The sequence below is a fragment of the Ptiloglossa arizonensis genome, chromosome 2 (genome assembly GCF_051014685.1).
Source record: "Ptiloglossa arizonensis isolate GNS036 chromosome 2, iyPtiAriz1_principal, whole genome shotgun sequence".
Taxonomy (NCBI): Eukaryota; Metazoa; Arthropoda; class Insecta; order Hymenoptera; family Colletidae; genus Ptiloglossa; species Ptiloglossa arizonensis.
The window spans coordinates 6130184-6142780 of NC_135049.1; the positions used below are offsets into that span (position 1 = coordinate 6130184).

Here is a 12597-nt window from a genome sequence, read left to right on the forward strand (position 1 = left end):
AACATAAACACGTCTGTTAATTAAGTGCACGATAAACTTTTGTTTGTAACGACTATGACCAAAACTTCCATCGAAATTTCATTTCATTGAAAAAATTAACGACTTTAATTCTTTACATGGTATTAATTTGCAAATATTTAAAAAAGATTCTATACTGGTTTGAGAGGTAACAAAATATTAACAATAATTAAGATAAATTAAACACATAATTCGCCAAATCGAATTTATTAAAAAAAATGCAGTCAAAATTGCAATGAATTTCGATCATCATTTGTCACAAAAAATTAGTAACTTTGATATTAATTATGGGCTGTATTAAAATTTATTTACCTTCGTTAGTATTTCGGGATATAATAATTTATGAATTATATTTACGACAATTTTTCGACTTTTGTCTATTGAACGAAACACTGTGCGATGCTCGTATTTCGCATTCCGATCGAAACGCTAAAAATGAAGAGGGTATAGGAAATTGGATATCGATGAAAAGCGCTACGCATTGTTTCCTCGAAATTCGATAGTAAAATAGATCAGACTAATTTTGTTCAATGACGGAGAACCAAGAGTCTACCATATTCGTAATGAATGTTCTCAAATATCGCTCTTTCAAAAACTGAACGCTTTGATGATCCCAGGCTAATGATTAATCGTGAAAAACACGATTTTTAACCACCTTTGAATCATTCAAAATCTTTTCAAGCAGAAATGGAAAAAATGTTATGCACAAATTAAATGGCGAATAAAAATACCGTATAATGATTATTCTATTAAACAGATATTCGGATAAACTTTTATTCGTTCAACAAAAATACAATTTAATTTTATAATGTCAAATTATAATTTTCATTAAACGACTCAAATATTTGAGTAATACTATTCAATAGTCCTTACTGTTACAGCGCGAAGGTATTATTACTGGGCTCTGATTAATCCTGCATACATACTCGCAGTCCTGACTAAGCTACCATAATTTCTCAAAAGGATATAATCTTACACCTAAAGGCTTCCGACAATCGTAGATGATATTACCAACGAATCAATTGGTGAACTTAATTCATTTGAGATTAACCTTGTATAGTATTTTATAGAGACAGTAATATTCGTGAATAGTATTTGACTATTTATTATATTTAGGTCGAAACGGACATTACTTGACACAGATAATTGAAATTGTTTGGAGTAATTGTTTAAAAAATGGGGCCTCTCACGGATTTCGACGATTTTTGAATATATCTAATGTTAATTTCTACAACATTAGATATATAGGAAAAAATTGTTTAAAATGTTGATTTCTACAACATTAGATATATAAGAAAAAGTTGTTTAAAATGTTGATTTCTACAACATTAGATGTATAGAAAAAAGTTGTTCGAAATGTTGATTTCTACAACATTAGATGTATAGAAAAAAGTTGTTCGAAATGTCGATTTCTACAACATATTCAAAAATCGTCAAAATCGGTGAGATTCGCTCTTTTCTAAATAATTACCTTGTTTGACAATAATTACGCTGTAAGAATGTTTTTGAAAGTTCTAAAAATGTTTGTTACGCATTGAATCGTTGTAAATTATTGTACGTCGATGATTAAGCCGTACATATGAATAAATTTCCGAAAGTACGATCGATCTATGCAGCTTGCACCGAGTTGCATATTATCGCAACGATTCCAGTTCACGGAGCGGAAACGGACTTGAGCAGAAGCTTCGCTCGGAAATGGAATTCTGGCGATAAGAGGCCTTGAAATTGAAACTCTTCCTCGATAACGAAAGATTATATTTTATTCGTGATTTTTCGGAGCTTTAATGAGCAAATAAAATGATACACTTTCGGTTGCTGTTGTACTTTGTAACCATCTTCGGAAGAAGATCATAATTATTAAATAAACACGTGGTGTAAATATAAATTAGAACACAATGAATTATTGTACAAGAACTATAATGTCAGAAGTGAATTATGTTCCTTGTATCACAATTCATTGTGTTACAATACATGTTTAAGATTGCGACACGTGTTTACTTAATAACTTTGATTTATTCTCAAGATTTTATCAATCTTTTTGATTTTATTTACATGTTAAGGATTCAAATATATTATACATTTTATTACACTCCCAAATAATCTTCTTCGACAATTTGTTTCATTATTCATAGATTGGATAACATTTTATTGCTATACATGGCATACTCATATGCTTGTTTCATAGAGGGTACCCATAATAAATATCAGCAGCTTTTTTATTCGACTAAAGCTTTTCCTTCTTCAGTGGTAAAAATCTATTTCTTTGATATCCAATTCTGTTTAGAACCAACTCAGACCTTTTTCTTCTTTTACTTCTCATTTTACTTACATATCTGTGTAATGTTTCATATGGTGTATTCAGTTCCCTAGAATGTTCTCAAAATGCTTTTTGTTTATGAATTATTTCGTGACATGCTTCTTCAATAATTTTTTTTGATGTTGAACTCTGACTTTCTTCCACATGTCATCATTATGCTATGAAATATGTTATGAACTAACCTTTGGTGAAGAAAAGTTCATATAAACTAATATCTCGAATGTTACTAATCAAATATCCCGAATCGATAATTTTGACTTTAGAGTTTACATAACTTTGAACTATTTGTGTATAAAAGAATATTGTTTCGATAAAAAGTCGTCTAATGAACAAACTTTGAAATATTCATTTAACATTTATTCCACTGTAATTGAAACAATGAAACACAAAATCTTCGAGAAAAAATATTTACTTACGTGGCCATTTTTTGAACAAACGCTGGTAACTTTTACACAACGTGCGATTATGTCGTCAGAAACACATGAATGGCATATTAATGATTTGTTTCTACGGTAAATCTTTTCACGGTAGAGCACATGTCGGTGCAAATTTATTAACAATATATATTAATTAACCTACCCTTATAGGTAAGTTTCTCCTACAGTCTTCCGTGATTTGTAAAGCACATGGAATCTTTAACGAAAGGTTATCTCGAAAGTGAGAAATAAAATTTGGTAGGGTTAACCGTGACCTAGTAGTGAATTTACCTCGGTCTAATTTCAAGACATCGAATTATATTTCTTCAGTTAGAGACCTTCACGTGACGTGAAATAGAAGCCTGTATACACGATAAAGCAAAAAATTACCTTTCTAACAATTTCTTGCATTGTGCTTTGAACATTTCATTTCTTAAATATCCATAAATATATCTAAAAGTCTATTAAACACAAAGTTCACAACTAGAAGTAGCACAGTCGCGTACAATATAACTTTGCATTGCAATTATCTGTGTAAAGTAATTTTAATCGGTCGTAATGTTTCGCATAATAAATCTGTCCTAAAAAATAATTTTTTGTTAACTAATTTTATCTTAACGTGAGTAAATACAACCTATATTTTTTTAATGTATCGAATGTATCGCAAAATATGGTTGAAACCTTCAAAATTCTATCAATTGTACCAAAAGAGGAACGTTTGTCACATTAGGTCTCACGATACATTTTATAGAAAATGAATTTTCTGTATTAAAATTATTTCAGCTGCTATGAAAAGAAAGAAAATGAAAAAATTCATGACAATAACTTCATGTGGAATACCTTAAGAAATATGATAGAGTTTTATATTATACTTTTTCATCAGTTTTTAAATACCCATCTGTGATGGAGGGTTATCGATGTCTCGTTGATACCTAATCGTTAATTTTACATGACGAAGCAGATAACAATTTGATTGTGGCAAACGTACGAGTGCCAAACCATTTACTAGTTCTGATTTTATCTTTCGAAGAAATTCCCTGGTAATTTTGGTAAAAGCTTGCCCTTCTTAACACAGAATCGATAGGTAAACTGCGAGTGAACCTATATTTGAATGCAATGGAGCATGCAATCTCGAGACTCCATCGCGTTTTCACGGTATCCAATACGGTGCATCGTGACGTTGAATCTGATACGCAGCTCCGAGTAAGATTATTTAAAAGTTAGATTGTTATTATCCTTGAAGTAGCTTATTGCAACGGGTCGGCTATTTGTTTTGACCAAATTGAATAGTAGTAATCGACATAATTTGTATGCGGATGGAAATTTCAAGCAGCTAACAAACGATGTTTTTATCTCTTACTGGCTGAATAAAAATTATAATTCGAATTGTGAATACAACGAAGAAATAAAAATTTAATCATCTAATCGTTATGTTGATTCCGTTCGTCACCATTTTTGGAAGTAAAATTTTGCCTATGGAAAATTTCTTGCACTCTGCTGACCGACACTCGATATACTCTTCTAATGTTGAACATTCTCTTTCTGAGGAATTTTATTTTGAACCAATTTACAGAAAATTATTAAGAAATTCTTCGTTTTATAATTTATGAATTCTTTTAACATTGTCAGTACAACTATTAATCTAAACTCATCCAATGTGGAAGAGACAGTTCAATATTTTTCATTGTGGTGAAATTCTGGATTTAAAAATAATTTAATTTTTTAGTCGTTGAACTATTTATCTATAAATTATTTTGAACGATATTTAAGAAGATTATAATTATTTCCAGTTTAAGAATTTGTAATGAAAATCTCATCATTTAATTTACGTTTCATACTGTTTCATTCATTCTACTCTGTTGTCCTATTTATCTTACTCTATTTGTTTAAACCAAAGAAATCGTAATATAGTACTTTATTTTCACAATTAATGCATTCTCATGCATTTTAATCTCAATTATAATTATGGCTTAGCTGTGTATGCACTGTTTTGTGTATTACGTGTCTATTTACGTTGGAGAGCTTATTTTCCAGCCTGGTGATTTTATATTTTATCTTTTATTTATTTATCGAATATACACCGAACCAGATGAATATACGTTGATATTCGTTCGCAAAGGATAATTTCACAAAATTTCAAAGCGTAGGTAATATTGCTCGGTAATTTCGTAAAACAAAATCGAAAATAGATTAACCTGAAATCGTATCTCGATTTTCTCTCTAAAAAAGTGCAATCGTCGAGCGAATTTGCTTTTTCCTCGTTTCTGATGTTCGCGATTTATCAATCGCGTCAAAAGTCTCTCCGATAATTACCTGTCCCAGTAAGCGTATGAAATGAAAATGTTAAATCAACGTTCTGAGAAATATTTACGCTCGAATAACACGAAAAGTCGCTCCATGTCGAGTTCTACAGATGCATTTAAAATAACACCAAGGACTTTCGCGCCAATTATACATAAAATAACAAACCTTAAACATAAATCAATAAATAAGCGGTGTAAAATGCAAAAGTTTCGATGGAGAAGCAAAAAATTGAAAATAATAATAATAATAATATATCTTAATTGCATCTAGATTTTATTGCAACACGAATTTAAGTATTGAATAAAAAAAAAAGAAAATAATAGTAATGTGTCGTCATTGTATCAAGATTGTGTATCAAAAAATGGAAAATGACAGGAATGAAAATGAATGCACAGAAGAAAAAATAAGTATATAGAGAGTGTTTGCGAAATCGTGGTACAATCAGTAGGGAAGTGATTCCTCGTACAACATTGAGACGAAAATATAGAATAAAGTTTTTTCGTGTAAGCACGAGTGCATGTAAACAAGTCTGCTTCGTAATTCCCATCGCTCGTTACTTCTGTAAACAGTATTGTATATTTAGGATATGGTTTAATTTTAATTAACAGTATACCGTAAGTTTCAATAATCGATTTATTCTAGTAATTTACAAATGTTGAAAATGTCTTCCTCGTTGTTAAACAATCGTTGACAAATTCTTACTGAATGAATTAACGAAGCATCAACTAAAAGTAATGTGTTTGATAATGTGTTTGTAACTTCATAAATGAAAATTTTAAAAAGTAAGATCTAGTGATCTCAAGAGCTACGTAGCAGTTCCACCTTGGCCAATCCAACAGTTATATCTCTGGTTGAAAAAGTTTTGAACATCTTGGTAAAGTGTGAATGAAGTTCTGTCATCTATTGATAGTTATGGGTTACTAGAAGAAATAACTATAACGTAATCTATTTTACTTTATATTTTATTTCTCAAGAAGGGTGTATCGTTCTTGCTAGAACCTCATGCAGCACAAGACATAACTCAAGTGCAGTTAATCCCCTAATTCTTTTCTACAATGTGAAGTAAACACTTCAAGTGTTCCCAGAACTTCTTCGATGCATAGATCGACCTCGTGTACATTTCTCCTAAGAAATGAATTTTTGTACAAACCAGATAAATTATAAAATAAAAAAACACAAATACTATACGCCTGTTAAATCCAGGAGAAAATGTACTTCGATTGTTTGATTGCTAGGTTCCACATTGAAACTCCATCGTTCTTGAAAGTGAATTTTCACAATAATGTGTGGATTGTCTACTGACCATGAATGCGTATTATGAACATTAAAGACTCTATTTCTCGTAAATTTCGATTACGAAAATATTCAATGTAAATCTTTCATTGAAATCCATTGAGCCATTCTATTATATATAGATTGGAGAATAAAAACAGTTTATTTGAAATTAATAATTATTTAGTCACCGTTTCTGTATTCTTCGTCATTTTAATTAATATAAACTACATTTATATCGAAGAAGGAAATTGCTCAAAGTATATAGGTTTGTCAACCATGAAACGTTTGGTATTTGTTTGTTCGGAGCAATCGAACCCAGGTCCTCGAATACTCGACAATAGTAACTCTTTATAACTTCAATTAGAGCGTGAAGTAAGTTTAGTCTACAGTATCGGCAATTGATGAATCCAATCTCCTTTCGAGCATCGCTTTGTCAGGCTCCTCTTAACAAATAAAATATCGCTGGCTGTCTGTAACGTTCGAAAACAAACAAAAATATCGAAGAATACTTATGGGGTGATTCAAGTCACGAGAATTGATGTAAAACAAACTTATAAATCGCCTGATGAGAATAATTTACAGATTGCTGTCGCTGTGAATTAATATCATATGTTCGTTTCGAAACATCTCTTGCACTCTACTCTAGCTCAACTGGACGTTTGCAGTCTGATCAATTTATACTTTAGTTAGGAATAAATTGATACCGTTAATTATTCAAAGAGTGATTTGAAATTTTATCCACATTTAAAAACATGAACAGGATAAATGTGAACATTCTTGTACTTTTATTTTATATCGTAAAAGTGGTGGACTTGTCACTGACTTTTTCATATCGGGTATCAGAGATGAAGAATTTTAATATTTTTTAAAACTGGACACGTATAACTTTTTCTTCTCGATTATATCTGTTTTGATAATTACTTCAATCTAATTGTAAGTAATTCATTCGTTAACTGGTCTTTGTTCTATCCTAACTATCAGTTACACTCGTTCAATACCTCTTGTAGAGTATCTATACCATTAGTATGTTCATATTTCGGTTTTCATGTCTGCGTTTTTCCTCCTTTATTCCTCATTAATTTATTACATCAGACTTTTCTCTGATCATATGTCACATCTATTTCATCAACTCTATTTATCCTCATCTAGTGAATTTGTTTTATCTTTTCCCTGTTTATAAATCACGTTTTCTCCAACAGTCTTTATCCACCATTTATTTATTTATGTGGCACATGAATTCCACCAGTCTTTACCTTTCCTATCTATATCCATTACATAAGTTATATTTGTTTATGTAGTTAACTTATTCCAACAGTTACGCCTGATTCCAATACCAACCCCACCTGTCTCTTACTCCATAAACTCTACGTATCCTAATCTTGCTACTACCTACTGTATTCACACCAGTTTTATTCACGCTGCCTACTCTACATATACACCTACACTATCCATTCTACTGTTTATTCGTATCTATTCTGTAACATATATCGTCACAATTAGGCCAAACTCAGATCGTTTTTTAAACACTTCCTACATCAATTCTTAATATATAGCTTGAATTGCGAAACATGCAGTTTAAATAACAAATAATTGATCGAACAGCACGAAGACTAGATTGAAAATGAAACTGAGTTTAAATAACATCCTATGACCATAAGATCATCCCAGATCTGAATGTTCATTTTAGCACCAAGTATGACCTTAAAAACACATCTAATACAGTTAAATTTGACAAGTAGTAAACTTGACAAGTAGTAAACTTGACAAGTAGTAAACTTGACAAGTAGTAAACTTGACAAGTAGTAAATTTGTTAAGTAGTAAACTTGACAAGTAGTAAACTTGACAAGTAGTAAACTTGACAAGTAGTAAACTTGACAAGTAGTAAACTTGACAAGTAGTAAACTTGACAAGTAGTAAACTTGACAAGTAGTAAACTTGACAAGTAGTAAACTTGACAAGTAGTAAACTTGACAAGTAGTAAACTTGACAAGTAGTAAACTTGACAAGTAGTAAACTTGACAAGTAGTAAACTTGACAAGTAGTAAACTTGACAAGTAGTAAACTTGACAAGTAGTAAACTTGACAAGTAGTAAACTTGACAAGTAGTAAACTTGACAAGTAGTAAACTTGACAAGTAGTAAACTTGACAAGTAGTAAACTTGACAACGTAAACTTGACAAAGTAAACTTGACAAGTAGTAAACTTGACAAGTAGTAAACTTGACAAGTAATAAATTTGACAAAGTAAACTGGACAAAGTAAACTGGACAAAGTAAACTGGACAAAGTAAACTGGACAAAGTAAATTTGACAAAATAAACTTGACAAAGTAAATTTGATAAGTAGTAAACTAGATAAAGTAAATTAGACAAGTAGTAATCTCGACAAAGTAAATTTGACAAGTAGTATTTTTAATAAAGCATAAAGGAGACTCTGCTAAAAGTAGTCAACCCAATCTCAGCATGAGAAGGCAATCAAAAATGGATATAGAAATGTAGTCCAGGGGATGGTCTCCCAGCGAGGTCACGAAGAATATCCAAGAATATAACTATTACTAATATAACTCATGATACCCAATATAGTCCCATCTCTTACGGGTGTGATCTAAAATTAGACAACATTTCGAGCATTAGACGATGAGTTATTCTCATTTGGAGACGTCTTACTCACATGAGACGTATTATTGCTTATCTGCGTTTGAACTGTATTCAGGATCTAACAGAATCTGTAAAATCAAACTATGTAGTTTATAATCGAAAATTTATTCCTCCGTTATGGTCGTTTTATTTATTCATACTTCAATCGTTATCTATCTTTCTGTTATCTTTCTGCTTTATGTACATGTTTATTTTAGTACTACTTTATCGACTGTTCTCGTCTTTAAATTCTTTAAAATCTTAGAAGCATAAAATTAACGAAAGCTTTGGAGATAAAAGGGACTTAATCTAAACGAGTCTAGGATAGATATCTACTCACAAATTTACTTCATCGTAACGTTTACGTGCCTTTTGCATGGCACGTGAATAGCGAAAAAGCAAACAGAAAGGTATAAAATTGAGGAGAAAAATGTTACACGTCAATACACACCTTTTAAAAGGCCAAGTTGAGCTTCGATAGTTAGATTAAGTATATCTGGATTCATGGGACCCGTTATCAATTAGTAAGAATATCACAGAAATTGTAGATGAAGAAGGAAAAATTACACGCCAAGTTAGAATCGTGTATCACGTGAAATTTAATTTTACTTTGTTATTCCGCTCGGAAGGGAATAGAAATCGAATAAAAACCAACGTGAAAACTGAGATTCAGTGCACCCGCTGAATAAACTGTAGTTTAAAATTGAGTTGAGCAAATTTGGAAACTCTTTCGGTTGAAAATTTGTTGAAAATTGTACGTACTGAAATTGATCGGAAATTCAGTCTGAGAGCTCGATAACGTATATTCCCCCCGAAAATTCAATTAACGGCCATTTTGAAGGGACATTTATAATTACTGGAAAAATAAATCATTCGATAGCGAATTATATTGTGCCGCAATAAAAATGCAAATTCAAACCCAGCAAAGAGAGATTAATTAATCATGCTATCTCGTACCGATAATTAATACAGTTCGTTACATTCCGATTTAATTTACATACTAAATTTCGCTAAAGAAATCACGTTCCATATTGAGAAATCTCATATCTCTTTTATCGAATTTTAATATTGTATTAGTTATATTTTAAAGTTGGTTTCAAATTTTTCAAATTCCTAAATTAATTTTCCGAACATTAAATAAAAGAATCGTGTTTACATTGAATCTGAAAAAGGGTTGCATTTTTGGGACAATAATTATCAGTGATAAAATGATTTAATTTGAAGAAGTACTCGGATAATTTGCAGGTTATATGTTTTTAATTTATTTCTCTACGAATCGACTAGATTTTCCTCAAATGTCAAAGTCTGATGTCGTTCCAGTTCCATTCGACTGCAAAAAATTGCACTTTGAATACTAACTCCAACCGATCCTTTTCGCATCAATCATCGATTAAATCATTGTTAATAGCGATTCCTCGGATGCGCCTGCAAGCGTAGTTAATACGATTGCTGGAATTTTACATTGACGAGAATTTAATACCCCTCTGAACAGTCAAGTTCGTTATTCGAAACGTTTCATTCCAGATCCGAATGTTCGTTTTAACCACCAAGTATGACCTTAAAAACGCATCTGATGTAATCGTGTGAAAAATTCGTTTTAGGTTAAATATGAAAAAAAATTGTATCTGTCCACCTTGAACTGCGATTAATCCGTTGACTAAATTTAGTGTAGTACTCCAGCGTAAATTTCCAGGAATAGAGGACTTGGGTTTCGTTCAATAATACCCTCGTGTCTCTGATTAATCTCTGGTAACCGTAGGTACTCCAAAAGTAAAGTTATCGCGCGTTAATCGGGGAACACTGTGAAAAAGTAGCGTTAACTTTTTCAGCCAGCCAGATAAAATAAGAGATCCGAGAGGACAGGGGAGAACGAAGTGGCGGGAGTTATTCGCACTCAGATGATCCCAGAAATCCAGGAGGAATTAGGACTCGATTATCCTTGACAGAAACTGCACACTTTCAAGCGTTGACGCAAAAGCAACTCGAGAAGCCAGAATTCGAACGTGAAACTTCTTTCCTCTTTCTTCATTTTAAACCTCCAACTCACCGGTATACGACTCTAGAACAGGAAAAAGAACTGCATTGTCGACGATCGCTTCGAACAATTCCCTTCAACGTTAGGGGACTCTCGAAAAATGGATGACGATGACACCGACGAAAAACGGGAATCCGTGACACTGGTCAACAAACTATCGCACAAGGAATCCAAGACCAGAACCCTGGTGGCCTCCTCGAAATTCAGCTCCAGGTTCTCTAAACTCGAGATTCGTCATCGTAACTCCACAGAAGATTCAGACACGATGGAGTGCGCCTCTGAGAACGAGGTAGAGAACATCCCTAAGGACGACGAGGTGCCCGAACCTTTGGTCACGGACGAGAAAGGCAACAGGATATCAGGCGGGGATCGACACTCACTCGATGTGCCCGAGGAAGCAGAAACCTTGCTACTGAATCGTCAGCGGATGATCAGGACCAGTCTCAGAGTGAACGAGGAGTCCAGGATATCTGGATACTCTGGTGCGCGTATTGGACTGCTCAATCGGAGCTCCCAATCCTCGTCGAGCCAAGAAGAATACGAGCCCGAGGTGAAGAGCCTCTCCAAGATTCACAAGCAGCAGCAGCAACAACATCAGCAACCGCACCTCCTGACAACCGGCAGTGGTGGTCAAATAACAGCCAGATCCATGGAGAGCCTACGAACCTCGAAGAACTTCCTCAGTGCTGACGATCGCTACAGCGAGGACTCGAAATCTCTGGAGTCGCTGTCTCTATCCTCGGAAACTCACATGACTGGTACAAGAAGTCACTACAGAAGCTTTTTAACCTCGTCCACGAAGGACGTCAGAAGAGTTGTCACTGTGGAGTCTAGAAGCAGTGATAACCTCAATAGAGAGGAGAGCCTGAACGCTGAAGTCAGACGCGGATTGTTTGCTAATACCGGTTTGGAGAGAAAGATTCCTCAACATCTGAGCCTACCACCTCCGTCCAATGTGTTCTCGCTAACCAGTCCAGGTGGTAGTGATCGGAAGATCAAAATCTTGAGTCCTCATTCGCCACTCCAGTCTACGGAATTCCAATTCGCGTGCCAGACACTCAAGACCAGGCGAAGGAAGGCTATCGTTCTGCCGAGGTTGGTGTTGCCCAGAAGCGATTCCGAGGTCTTTTTAGAGTGAGTAGTTAACATGATAGAGTTACGACAATCGGTGTTGACTTCTGGAGAGGTGGATAAATCTGGCTGGTTTGAATACACGTAAAATTGCTAAACTTTATATTTCGTGACATAGATCGCTTGGCTGTAGTGATTGCTGTTGATGGATTAGATTTAGAAACATTTTAAATACAGTAACCCATCGATAACACGCACACTGTCAGATCCGTACGAAGCTTTTTAAACGGGGACGGTAACGAATTTATTCCTGGAATCGACTTTTTGTTTCACGAATTCAGACCTAGTCACGTACCAACCGTCCAACGAGGAGAGTAAACGCGTAACAGCGAGCATGGCTCATATTACGCACCCGGTCGCTGAGCTTCAAAGGGATACTGCTCGCGTATCGGTGTGATGAAACAAATGACAATTAATAACTTTTATATGTCTCGTTGTATCTTTATAAGAGTACTATAAATATATT

General features: G+C 33.6%; 1 protein-coding gene across 12 annotated transcripts in view; it reads left to right on the forward strand.

The window, feature by feature from the left end:
- The window catches only part of Dnc (phosphodiesterase dunce), a 621682-nt gene that overhangs the window by 412441 nt on the left and 196644 nt on the right, over positions 1-12597 (forward strand). For 4 of the 12 annotated variants that reach the window (XM_076327444.1, XM_076327445.1, XM_076327446.1 and 1 more), the window contains exon 2: positions 10795-12134. The exons of 7 other annotated variants lie outside the window; for them this stretch is intronic. In XM_076327444.1, coding sequence (XP_076183559.1) covers positions 11101-12134 — 1034 coding nt within the window. In that variant the 5' untranslated portion in view covers positions 10795-11100. The remainder of the gene's footprint in view (positions 1-10794; positions 12135-12597) is intronic. One more of the 12 variants, XM_076327447.1, reaches the window with a different exon arrangement.